This window comes from Podarcis liolepis (assembly GCF_965112155.1).
Source record: "Podarcis liolepis genome assembly, chromosome: 10".
NCBI lineage: Eukaryota > Metazoa > Chordata > Lepidosauria > Squamata > Lacertidae > Podarcis > Podarcis liolepis.
The window spans coordinates 9,649,000-9,661,639 of NC_139562.1; the positions used below are offsets into that span (position 1 = coordinate 9,649,000).

The following is a 12,640-nucleotide window of genomic DNA, read 5'->3' on the forward strand; positions in this document are numbered from 1 at the left end:
CACCCCCAAGTTTAAAAGGAGGAAGCGAAAGGATCCCTTACTTTGCTTTGAGGGTCTCCTCCTGGAAATTCCACCTAGGATCTTCAACAAGCTGCAGCTCCCGCAATACACTCCCGGGTTTGTAAGCAGAGTTGATCACCATGCTCAGGACCTGCCCAAAGAAAGCAAAATGGAGGATGGAGGATAGAGAGAGATCATAGCATTTGGGACTTCTTAGAATCATGGAAGGGACGTGGGTGGTGCTCTGGGTTAAACCACAGAGCCTAGGGCTTGCCGATCAGAAGGTTGGCGGTTCGAATCCCCACAACGGGGTGAGCTCCCGTTGCTCAGTCCCTGCTCCTGTCAACCTAGCAGTTCGAAAGCACGTCAAAGTGCAAGTAGATAAATAGGTACCACTCCGGCGGGAAGGTAAACGGCGTTTCTGTGCCCTGCTCTGGTTCGCCAGAAGTGGCTTAGTCATGCTGGCCACATGACCCGGAAGCTGTATGCCGGCTTCCTCGGCCAATAAAGCAGATGAGACCCGCAACCCCAGAGTCGGCCACGACTAGACCCAATGGTCAGGGGTCCCTTTACCTTTACCTTTAGAATCATGGAATGGAACTATTTGAAGAGCAACTGTAATCAACAAATTACGCTAGTAGGACTACAATAAGTTTTGTAAGGAGGAATATATGAAATATTGCAAAGAAGATAAAGAAGGGAGACATTAGTTATGATATTTAAATGTAATAGTGAAATTAAGAAATGTAAATTAAGTGGAAAAGATTGGAAAATTTTCAGATGAGATTCATGGAAGTAAAAAAAAAAACCTGTATAAGATATAAAAGTATGTTTTATATTTGTTGAAAATGATATGTTAAAAAAAATTAATAAAAATATATATTAAAAAAAAGAATGGCCGAGTTGGAAAGGTCAATCTTCCTTCTGTTTCTGCATTAATCCACCCAAAGATTAATATTGAGTTGGATATTTATATATGCCTTTTTAGACACATTTCATCCCCAAATACAATTCTTTTAAAATGCAGTTTGGTGCACTTTTTGAGCCGAGAACAGTACTGCAAGATGACGGTTTCTAGACTGCCCTTCACCCGAGGATCGCAGGGTGGTTTACAATATAAAACCACAAAAATGCATAACATTTTTAAACAAAAACATTAACACACACACGCCCAACACATTTTAAAAGGCCATGGGTTATTTAATTAGCCGACGGCCTGAGAGAAAAGATTTTTTGAGAGCAATGAAGGATGCATAAGGAAAATCAGTCCAGGAGATACAAATTCATTTGGATAAAAAGGCCGGCCAAACAAACACAGTGGGTGGAGGACGAGATTCTTTCTCTCAAGGTCGCGGGTTCGAGCCCCAAATGGGCAGACAGATTCCTGCATTGCAGGGGGTTGGAATAGATGACCCTTGTGGTCCCTTCCAATTCTATGAATTTCGGCCCCATCCCTTCAACACAACCCTCACCTCTTTAAGAACCAGCACGCACTTGCCCGGGCCAACAGACTGAGGCAGCTCGGCCAATCTTCCTTTGTTCAGGTGTGGTCCTGAGAAACAGCGGTGATTGATGAACAGCGCAGGGCAGCTGTATCTTCCATTGATGGTACCTGCAGAGAAGAAGCACATGGTCCAACATTCCTCCTGCATCCTCACTGAGCAACTTTTTCTTTCTTCTAGCTACCATCCGAGACCATATAACACCGGTCTTGAAAGACCTACAGTGGCTCCTAGTACGTTTCCAAGCACAGTTCAAAGTGTTGGTGCTGACCTTTAAAGCCCTAAACGGCCTCGGCCCAGTATACCTGAAGGAGCGTCTCCACCCCCATCGTTCAGCCCAGACACTGAGATCCAGCGCTGAGGGCCTTCTGGCGGTTCCCTCATTGCGAGAAGTGAAGTTACAGGGAACCAGACAGAGGGCCTTCTTGGTAGTGGCACCCGCCCTGTGGAAAGCCCTCCCATCAGATGTCAAAGAGAAGAACAACTACAGTGGTACCTCGGGTTACATACACTTCAGGTTACATAGGCTTCAGGTTACAGACTCCGCAAACCCAGAAATAGTGCTTCAGGTTAAGAACTTTGCTTCAGGATAAGAACAGAAATCGTGCTCCGGTGGCATGGCGGCAGCGGGAGGCCCCATTAGCTAAAGTGGTGCTTCAGGTTAAGAACAGTTTCAGGTTAAGAACGGACCTCCGGAACGAATTAAGTACTTAACCCGAGGTACCACTGTACTAGACTTTCAGAAGGCATCTGAAGGCAGCCCTCTTTAGGGAAGCTTTTAATGTTTAATAGGTTATTGTATTTTAATATTCTGTTGGAAGCCGCCCAGAGTGGCTAGGGAAACCCAGCTAGATGGGTGGGGTATAAGTAATAAATTGTTGTTGTTATTTTCATCATCATCATCATCATCATCATCATCATCATCCAGCATATTGGAAAGAAGAACAAGCAACTAGGATTGCCAATCTGGAGCCCGTGGGCATCACTGTCCCACCCCCAGTACCTCCTACAGTGCCCTTGAAAGGCCTCAGGAAATATCCCCTCCAAAATGTACCAGCAACTGTTTGCTCTTCCTCTTTGCATTGGCTCAGAATCTCCTACATTGAAGACACCCCCTTAAACACACCCACATTTCACTGGATGCCAGGATTATACACCTTCCCTCCCGTCTGCTCTGAACAGAGGTGCGAAAAGCTTCACTCTCTGAGTGAGTGTGGCAGGGGCTGTCCTCATGGCTAGGGCAGGTTGTGAAGTATAAATGTTGAATTGTGCACTGAAATGGAAAATAACTCTGGGTATGCTCTATATGTCTACTGCTGGGGAAATTCCACTGAAGCTAAGAAGAGCTCTCTGAGCACCTAAATGGGTTGATAACGCACATAGGATGTTCTCCGCTAGCTCTCAATGTGGTGCTTAACTTTAGATCACAGGAGAGGGTTATTCAGTTGCAAATCTCCATTTCGAAGGGAAGGACTTTTGAGTCTTTCTCTGGGAGCCACATAGAGCAAAGGGTGTGATTATGAGGTCTCTCCTGCACAGAAAACAGTTCCAGGCTAATGGAGAGACGCTAGTGGAGAGAGGCAGACTTTTGATTTTAGTTATGCTTGGAGCTATTTCAAATTTGCAAGAAGATGAACCTGTGCCTGACATGCTCATGATATTACACGACTCTTTGGATGCAACATTGATTATTATGTTTTGAAAGAAGTTCTGTTAGTAAAGCTTTGAAACCATATTTTGGGTCTGAACAATTTTTTATTCCAAGAGGAGTCAGTTTTTGTTCATCCAAGAGGAGTCATCCTATTGCTTCAAGTTGTGCAATATTAATATCTGCAATACAGGTGATAGAGGGGGCAGATGTCTGCCCCATTTGGAGGTCCTAAAGGTAAAGGTAAAGGGACCCCTGACCATTAGGTCCAGTTGTGACTGACTCTGGGGTTGCGGCGCTCATCTCACTTTATTGGCCGAGGGAGCCGGCGTACAGCTTCCGGGTCATGTGGCCAGCATGACTAAGCCGCTTCTGGCAAACCAGAGCAGTGCACGGAAACGCGTTTACCTGCCTGCCAGAGTGGTACCTATTTATCTACTTGCACTTTGACATGCTTTCGAACTGCTAGGTTGGCAGGAGCAGGGACCGAGCAACGGGAGCTCATCCCATCGCAGGGATTCGAACTGCCGACCTTCTGATTGGCAAGTCCTAAGCTCTGTGGTTTAACCCACAGATTTAGCCACGAGTGCTAAATCTGAGGAGTGAGCCAAAATTAAAATGCTAATTACAGGAACATTTAATGGTGGTACAGTGGTGCCCATAATGGTCAGGATTCATGTAAAGCACAGATGAAGAACCTTGCTGCTTCCCAGATGCTATAAGACTACAACTCCCATTATTCCTGACCATTGGCTATGCTGGCAGGGGACACTGGGATCTGTAGTCCAACAATGTCTAAAAGGCCACAAGTTCTCCAACCCTGATGTAATTGCTTCCATGCCCACAAGGTTCATTTAACAGCACCCAAAAAACTCACCTATTGCGTCTGTCTGTGGAAGCATGTATGGCTCGTGAATTTTTTTCTCCACAGGCTCTCCGTGTGGTAACCTGATGGATGACAAAAACCTATATTTAAATTCTGTGAAACCTGAGGATGGCTCAGGGCTGCCTGTCGAAAAGACGTCATATTTATTCATTGCAGCCTCTCCACATTTCCAACGTTAAGGTTACGAGTTATGTTCCCTTATGTTATTATTACTATTTATTTTATCTGTACGGTGACAAACTGCACTTTCATAGCAAATCTAACAAGGCACTCTGTAACATAAAAAGTCACCGCTACAATGACATCAGAAAAGACTGGTTTATGTTTTGTTTTTTAATCATGTTTCAAGGGCCTGTCTACACAGTACCGTTTTTAAAAAAGATGTCTTAAAGAAAGCAGGAACAAATCCCAGGAAGTTTCTAGTGGCCAGGAGTTCCGCACACTAAAAGGTTGGGTCCCTGGAATCCCAGAGACATGGAGGAGCACCGAAAACACCCCATCAACAGATTTTGGCAATCGAGGTGGAGCATAAGGAATCGGGGAGCTGTAAAGGTATGTTGGGCTTAAGCTGTTTAGGGAATTGTGAATTAACACAAGAGACTTAAACCTGCTCTGGTCGCCAAATGGTAGACTGCCCCGCCTTCTCTACAAGGAGAGTATCAGCAGGCTCAAGTCCCTGACACAAGGTGGGTAAAGGGACCCCTGACCATTAGGGCCAGTCGTGACCGACTCTGGGGTTGCGGCGCTCATCTCGCTTTATTGGCCGAGGGAGCACAGTTTCCGGGTCATGTGGTCAGCATGACTAAGCCGCTTCTGGCGAAGCAGAGCAGCGCACGGAAACGTGTTTACCTGCCTGCCGGAGTGGTACCTATTTATCTACTAGCACTCTGAGGTGCTTTCGAACTGCTAGGTTGGCAGGAGCAGGGACCGAGCAATGGGAGCTTACCCCGTCGCGGGGATTCAAACCGCCGACCTTCTGATCGGCAAGCCCAAGAGGCTCTGTGGTTTAACCCACAGCGCCACCCGCGTCCCACAAGGTGGGTAGGGGGATCAAATTCTGCCCACCCACCCCACCTGCCCATTCAGACACAACCAATACATGAGGGGTTTTTTTAGACATCCCCTTAAGATCCGCAGATGAAAACACGCAAATCTGTGCTCACCCCAGTCAGACAATGCGCATTCTGACCATGCGCACAGGCATCGTTTTAAGGAGAATATCTATGCACGCCCTGTGCTGTAAGCTTCAGCACGACTGCCGTTCGGCTTAGCTGCAAATCTTATTTATTATTTACATATTAAAGCTGCTGTGTTATTTACATTTTAAGTGCCTACTTACTGCTTTTCGGGCTGCACGACGGCAATCTTCCTCTTCCTTTGCACTGCAGAGCGAGAGAGCGAGAACAACACAATTTTGGTAATGCAGGCTTGTAAACGTCTAACAGATTCTGTTCTCGGCGGGGGGGGGGGGGGGACTTCAAATCTGCAAGCAAGACCAGATTCGCCCCCCCCCCCAGCACATGATAACTGCTTTGCTGGATCAAATTAGAAGTTCATTTGGTCCCCAAGCATAGCCAAGTAGACCTGATGAAGAAGTTTACAAGCCCAGCCTGACCCTCCACAAACCTCCAAGGGTTTGGCACCCACATAGGTTCTGCCTCTGTACATGGAAGATCGATGCAGCGGTTACGACAAACAGCTGTCGATTTTATTAACTGCACTGTGCTAGGCACGGATGGGGAACCTGTGGCTCTCCAGGCATTTTGTTAGGCTTTGGTTAGCATTTCTATTCCACTCTTCGTTCAAACAAGAGTAACGTCAGGGGACTCCAAAATATCAGCAACATCCATGTTCGCTGCACCTGCCCCAAATCTCCCACTCTCCGGTTTCAGAGCCAAAAAATTATCCTTTGAGAATTTTCACTTAAGATCTTAACATAATGCTATCACACACAATGAAGTTCACACTGCATACCAGGTGTTATGCAGGCTGCAAATTAGGCTGTATGCACACACCAAACTTTTAAAGTTTCCGAGCACAATTCAAAGTGTTGGTGCTGACCTTTAAAGCCCTAAATGGCCTCGGCCCAGTGTACCTGAAGGAGGGTCTCCACCATCGTTCAGCCTGGACACTGAGGTCCAGCACCGAGGGCCTTCTGGCGGTTCCCTCACTGTGAGAAGTGAGGCTACAGGGAACCAGGCAGAGGGCCTTCTCAATAGTGGTGCCTGCCCTGTGGAACGCCCTCCCACCAGATGTCACCCAGATGGATGGGCTTTAAATAATAAATTATTATTATTATCATTATTATTACAGTAATACCTCCATGAACATCCGCCTTGTCTAGCGTCCATTCCGGCAAACCTCCGCGGCAAACCTGGAAATACTGCAACAGTTATTTCTGGGTTTGCCGCTCGCGCAGAAGCGCTAAATTGCGCTTTGCGCATGTTCAGAAGCGCAAACTGCTCCGTGCGCATGCACAGATGGAGCACTTTGCTCTGCGTCCTTTTCGGCTAGTGGCCGGGGCAGCAAAACAAGGTACGACTGTATTATAATTATTATTATTATTATTAAAGCATCTGGCTACCCCCTAATCCTGGGAAATATAGTTTCCTAAGGGTGCTGGGAGTTGTAGCTGTTTGTATACACAGCCCCAGTAACATGGACACCTCTTTGGCATAACTGCACTGACTGAGATATTAAATGCTGGCTTGCTTAACTGTGTGTGAAGCAAACAATTAGGCTTCAGCTTCATTAAGAAGCAGGCTGAAAGACTCTCCACAGGATCACTCATCTTGCTTTTACAGGATCTGTACTTTAATAATAATAATCCACCAACAATCTTATTACGCTGCTGGATTTTGCATGCTTGATTACCCCTGGTGTCTTTATTCACTTAATGTATTAATAGCAATGAAGGCTGTGCACTTCTGCCTCTGTTGTGTTCTCCCAAATTGGGGATAGCTCCTTGATTTTAAAAGCTGAATGTGTTTTGCTCTTCGTATTTTCCAACATGACCTGCAAATTTCTGTGGAAGGTTTGCCATTTGTTCCATTCTGTATTTTACATTCAACAGGCAAGCTATGCCCCATCCTGACCCACCAAACAGCAAACTAATAGAGCCCATAGTTCCTTCTCATTGTTTTCAACCACCTTATTCCCCAATTCATTTTAAAATACAGTTGTCAGCCTGCTCCCATGAGATGATTTTTTTCTTTACTCAAGGAGTAGGCGCCTAGGGAAATGCAGCCCCACAGGGTCAAGCTAGGGTCGAGGTGAGAGATCCATCTTTGGGTCTGCTGGAGAACTGGGCCCAAACAAACAAAAGGAATTTCAATAGGGACAAATGTCAAGCCCTGCAGAGAGGCAGGATGAACCAGTTGCACAAATATAGGATGGAGGGGCACCTGACTTACTAGCAGTACAGTACCTTGGTTCTCAAATGTCTTGGTACTCAAACAACTTGGAACCCAAACTCTGCAAACCCAGAAGTAATTGTTCCGGATTGTGAACTTTTTTCGAAAGCTGAATGTGCTCCGTTTTGAGTGCCACGCTTCCAATTTGAGTGCCACACTTCCATTTTGAGTGTTATACTTCAGATTTGAATGTTATGCTTCCAATTTGAGCGCCACACTTCTATTTTGAGTGCCACGCTGAGGGGTCTGTTTTCGCTATCTATTTTGTGTTTTTGTTTTTGCGGCATTTTTTGTTTTGTTTTTGTGATTGTGTGGAACCCAGTTCAGCTACTGATTGTGTGACTGCAGTACATTGTTTCTTGCTTTCATTTTATGGATCAATGGTCTCGTTAGATAGAAAAATTCATGTTAAATTGCTGGTTTAGGGGTTGTTTTTAAAAGTCTGGAACGGATCAATCCGTTTTGCATTACTTTTTATGGGAAAGCGCACCTTGGTTTTGGAATGCTTTGGTTTTGGAACAGACTTCCAGAAGGGATTAAATTTGAGAACCAAGGTACCACTGTATATGTGAAAAGGATACTGGGGTCTTGGTGGACCACAAGCTTAACATGAGTCAACAGGGTGATGCGGCAGCAAAAAAAAGCTAATGCTATTCTAGGCTGCATCAACAGAAGTGGGTTTTGCTGTGCCAGGTTCCCAACCAACTATAATCGCACAATTTGCGAGGCTGTGACTGCATCCCTCTCCCTCCTGGAGTACTCATCCTCCTCCCTCTCCCATCCTCATCCCTCTCCCATCCTCATCCCTCTCCCATCCCTCCCCCTCCTGGAGTACTGTGTCCAGTTCTGGGCACCACAATTCAAGAAGGACACTGACAAACTGGAACGTGTCCAGAGGAGGGCAACCAAAATGGTCAAAGGCCTGGAAACGATGCCTTATGAGGAACGGCTAAGGGAGCTGGGCATGTTTAGCCTGGAGAAGAGGAGGTTAAGGGGTGATATGATAGCCATGTTCAAATATATAAAAGGATGTCATATAGAGGAGGGAGAAAGGTTGTTTTCTGCTGCTCCAGAGAAGCGGACATGGAGCAATGGATCCAAACTACAAGAAAGAAGATTCCACCTAAACATTAGGAAGAACTTCCTGACAGTAAGAGCTGTTCGACAGTGGAATTTGCTGCCAAGGCGTGTGGTGGAGTCTCCTTCTTTGGAGGTCTTTAAGCAGAGGCTTGACAACCATATGTCAGAAGTGCTCTGATGGTGTTTCCTGCTTGGCAGGGGGTTGGACTTGGTGGCCCTTGTGGTCTATTCCAACTCTATGATTCTATGAAAGCAGCAACAGCCCGGAAGCTTGCCGAATCGCTTCGCCTTCCGCCAACTAAGGCCTCGCTGCTGAAACAACACAGTAAAGGTTAACAGCCCAAATTTTGCTCTTTCGTGTACTTACACATGGCTTTATGTGGCGTCGAGAGCTTGTAAGCATTCGCTTCACACCAGCCAACTGGGAATATGTTCATCGACTCCACATCGACGATGTATTCTGAAGCAGGCACCTGTGAACCTATAAAAGCAAATTTATTATGCCATTTGAAAGCCAGGAAGGTGGCAGCAGAAGTCGTCTCCTCCATCTCAAAAGGGCAAGACGTGCAGCAAGGAATAATCTCTCTGTTCCAAAATATCCTTTCATCATATGAGGCCCTAAAGATAAACAAGGCTGCTGCATTAAAAAAATTCTGATATATATATATATATCTATATTTATATATATAGAGAGAGTGTGCTAGCACAACAGCATTCAGGTTACATATACAGATGCCAACATCACAATACCGTATTTTTCTGTGTATAAGACGAGCTTCTTTGACCCAAAAATGAGGTTCAAAATTTATACACGGGTAGTGCTGAGGGGGGACACGCGAATGGTTTTGTGGCGCGAGCCCGAGATTGTAGGCGGTGATTGGCTGCTTAATTGTTGGGGGGGGGGGTTTGCCTAAAATCGCTCACCCACCAGAACGCAGAACACAACCGCTCGCACTTCGTTCCGACAGCTGAGCGATTTTAGGCATCTCTACCCCCTCCCCAACAATCAAGCGGCCAATCACCGCTTACAATCTTGGGCCCAACCTGGAAACAATTCAACTGAAAATAACGCTGCTAAAGTGGTGATTGGGGTTTGGGGGGAGGAGGAGACAAAGCGGGACAAGGAGGTGCAGTGAGCCCAGCTAAGAGATCAGCTCTGCAGCAAACATAGTTTCCGCGCCACCAGTCGAGTCAGACAAAATGGCAGCTTCTTCTTCTTTAACGGCAACTAGGAAAAATACCCCCTAACGTGGCGCAGTGGGGTGTGTGCTGACTCCTTCCTCCCCAGCTGAGATCTCCCCACCACAAGTAAGATTAAACAAAGCCTTCTTTTCTTCTCTGCAAGTGAGTATCTTGCAGGTATTCTTTATCCAAAGTAAAATATCCCAGAAGTATACATTGCACAACAGTTGACAGAAGGCTTCCTCGTGCTTCTTCCTTCAAGCCCAATTTCTACAGAATCCCACAGGCACCAGTGAAGGCCTCTGAGGGCGTATGGGTGCCCATGGGTGCTCTGTTGCCAACCCACGCCCTAAGCCTATAAGGCCGCCGCTGTGCATTGAAAACTACAAAACATACCGCATTTTTTGCTCCATAAGACGCACCAAGTTTTTGGAGGAGGATCTGATGGTGAATTTGGGGTGACCCAATGTAAAAATCCTGAGGATCCATGGGCTTTTACCTCCCCCCTCCCAGGCAGCCTCCACTAGCGTCCCTTATCTCTCTTTCGATCCCACTGATCAGCTGTTTCCTTTCAACACTCCCTCCCCTCTTGTTTGCCTTAGTGTCTTTTCCTTAGCTGGAGCAGTTTTTTGCTCCTTCTCCTCTTCTAATTTCTCTCCTTACTGCTTTAGTCTTCCTGTTTCCCCCCTTTGTAAGTTTGCTGTCTTTACCTCCCCACTCCCAGGCAGCCTCCTTTATCTCTAGTGTCCCTTATCTCTCTCCCCAATTGGCAAACAATCAGCAGCTTTGTTTCAACACCCACTTCCCTCTTTCAAAATCTGCTTTTTGCCCCTGGGCAATTTGGCTCCAGGGACCACACATTCCTCCATAAGACGCACAGACATTTCCCCTTACTTTTTAGGAAGAAAGAAGTGCGTCTTATGGAGTAAAAAACATGGTAATAGATATTCTAACTTACCTTCCAAGCGGAGCCACATTAACCTCCCTTTTACTGAGATGACGGAAGCCACACAGATTTCAGCCTGGTTCTTAGGGTTCACGGCTTCTAGCTTCATGTTTTTCGTAAAGCCTCGACTGAAGGATACCTGAAAGAGGCAGCCACATAGCCTCAGTTTTGTACCCTTTGGCCCTTGTGCAGACAGCAGCGCTTTGTCTAGTTTTCAGGACATTGACGGCAGCTTAAAAGAGGGCTGGATGCTCATCTTGAATATGTCCATCCCCCTAACACTTCTGGTTCAACAGGTGTTCAATGTTTTTGTTGATAACTGCAAGAACTGCAATTACAAATAACTAACCAAAGGATGACAGGGTGGCACGGTGGGTTAAAGCACAGAGCCTAGGACTTGCCAATCAGAAGGTCGGCTGTTCGAATCCTCGCGACGGGGTGAGCTCCCATTGCTCAGTCCCTGCTCCTGCCAACCTAGCAGTTCAAAAGCACGTGAAAGTGCAAGTAGATAAATAGGTACCGCTCCGGCGGGAAGGTAAACGGTGTTTCCGTGTGCTGCTCTGGTTCGCCAGAAGTGGCTTAGTCATGCTGGCCACATGACCCGGAAGCTGTACGCCGGCTCCCTTGGCCAGTAATGCGAGATGAGCGCCGCAACCCCAGAGTCGGCCACGACTGGACCTAATGGTTACCTTTAACCAAATGATTGAGATGTGTCAATGCTTCCAAGCATGAAATTTAAGTTTGATCTGAGAAGCTGGCCCTCGCCATACAATCGCTTGGCCTTTGTCACCAATGTAATATTTCCTCAACTGAACAAATGACAGAATATAGTACAATCCTCAAGTTGTTTTGTGGCGCTCATTTGATAGATATTGAGATTTACCTCGGATGGAGGGCGGGGGAGAGAGAATGGCTAAAAAATATTGATCCTGACTCATTGAAAGTGCACCAGTTCCTACTGCATGCAGGCTAAGCAAAGCCATTAAATGTTGAGGGTCTGCAACCTGAACTTCGTTAATAAGACATTCATAAATCACCAGCGTGCAAGGCCGCTTAAAAGAGTGCAGAGATTAATGGGGACTGATTTGAAGAGGATCTCATGCGGCTTGCTAAAGGGAAAACTGGAGAGAGCCACGTTCGGCCCAAATCCAAAACTGTGTCCAAATAAATAAAATATATATAAATTATACCCACACGCCTGCCATAGTTGCCTTCATGCAATGGCTGTTACCAGAAGAACTTTAAGGGCAATTCCTGACCTTTTGAGCACCAGACGTTTAAAACAATATTGCACCACTTTAAATAGCTAATAATAATAATAATAATAATAATAATAATAATAATAATAATAATTTATTTATACCCCGCCCATCTGGCTGAGTTTCCCCGCAAAGAATCCTGGGAAGTGTAGTCGCCCCCCCCCCATTTAAGGTGATGAGTGTTGCTGGGAGACCCCTATTTCCCTCATAGAGTGCCAATTCCTCATGGGCAAAATGGGACAGGTGAAGATCATTGGTTTATCAACCAATCAATCCCTCTTCCCAGGGAACTCTGGGAACTGAAGTTCTATGAGGGTAACAGGGGTCTCTTAGCAATTCTCAGCACCATTAAAGTTTTGAAGGGTTTTTTTTTGGGGGGGGTTGCTAGGCCCCAATGCCAACAGCTTTGAGGCTTCCTTGGACTGCAAAGGTATTCGATATCTTAGCTCTATGCTCAATAACAGTTCTGATATAATAGAACAAAGTGTTCACTGAGGAGCTGTTAAGCATTATGTTATAGCACTATGGGTTTTTATTTAGGCTGTTAATTTCCCATGAATCATTTTGAGCAGAAATGTATTCGTGGAAAGTGTGGTATATATAAATAAACTGACGGTGACTAAGTGAGCAGCTGAATATTCTTTTAAAAAGGACATGCATTGATGTGGATGGAATAATCTGACCACTTTGGTTCCACTACATTTCTCACTTGTTCCAAGTGTCA

General features: G+C 45.8%; 1 protein-coding gene across 2 annotated transcripts in view; it reads right to left on the bottom strand.

Moving 5' to 3' along the window:
• SFMBT2 (Scm like with four mbt domains 2) overlaps positions 1-12,640 on the bottom strand; it is a 79,373-nt gene that overhangs the window by 18,851 nt on the left and 47,882 nt on the right. For both annotated transcript variants that reach the window (XM_083461074.1, XM_083461075.1), the window contains 6 exons: positions 10,670-10,796; positions 8,897-9,010; positions 5,376-5,418; positions 4,028-4,098; positions 1,473-1,612; positions 42-151 (listed from right to left, as the gene is read on the bottom strand). In XM_083461074.1, coding sequence (XP_083317200.1) covers positions 42-151; positions 1,473-1,612; positions 4,028-4,098; positions 5,376-5,418; positions 8,897-9,010; positions 10,670-10,796 — 605 coding nt within the window. The remainder of the gene's footprint in view (positions 1-41; positions 152-1,472; positions 1,613-4,027; positions 4,099-5,375; positions 5,419-8,896; positions 9,011-10,669; positions 10,797-12,640) is intronic.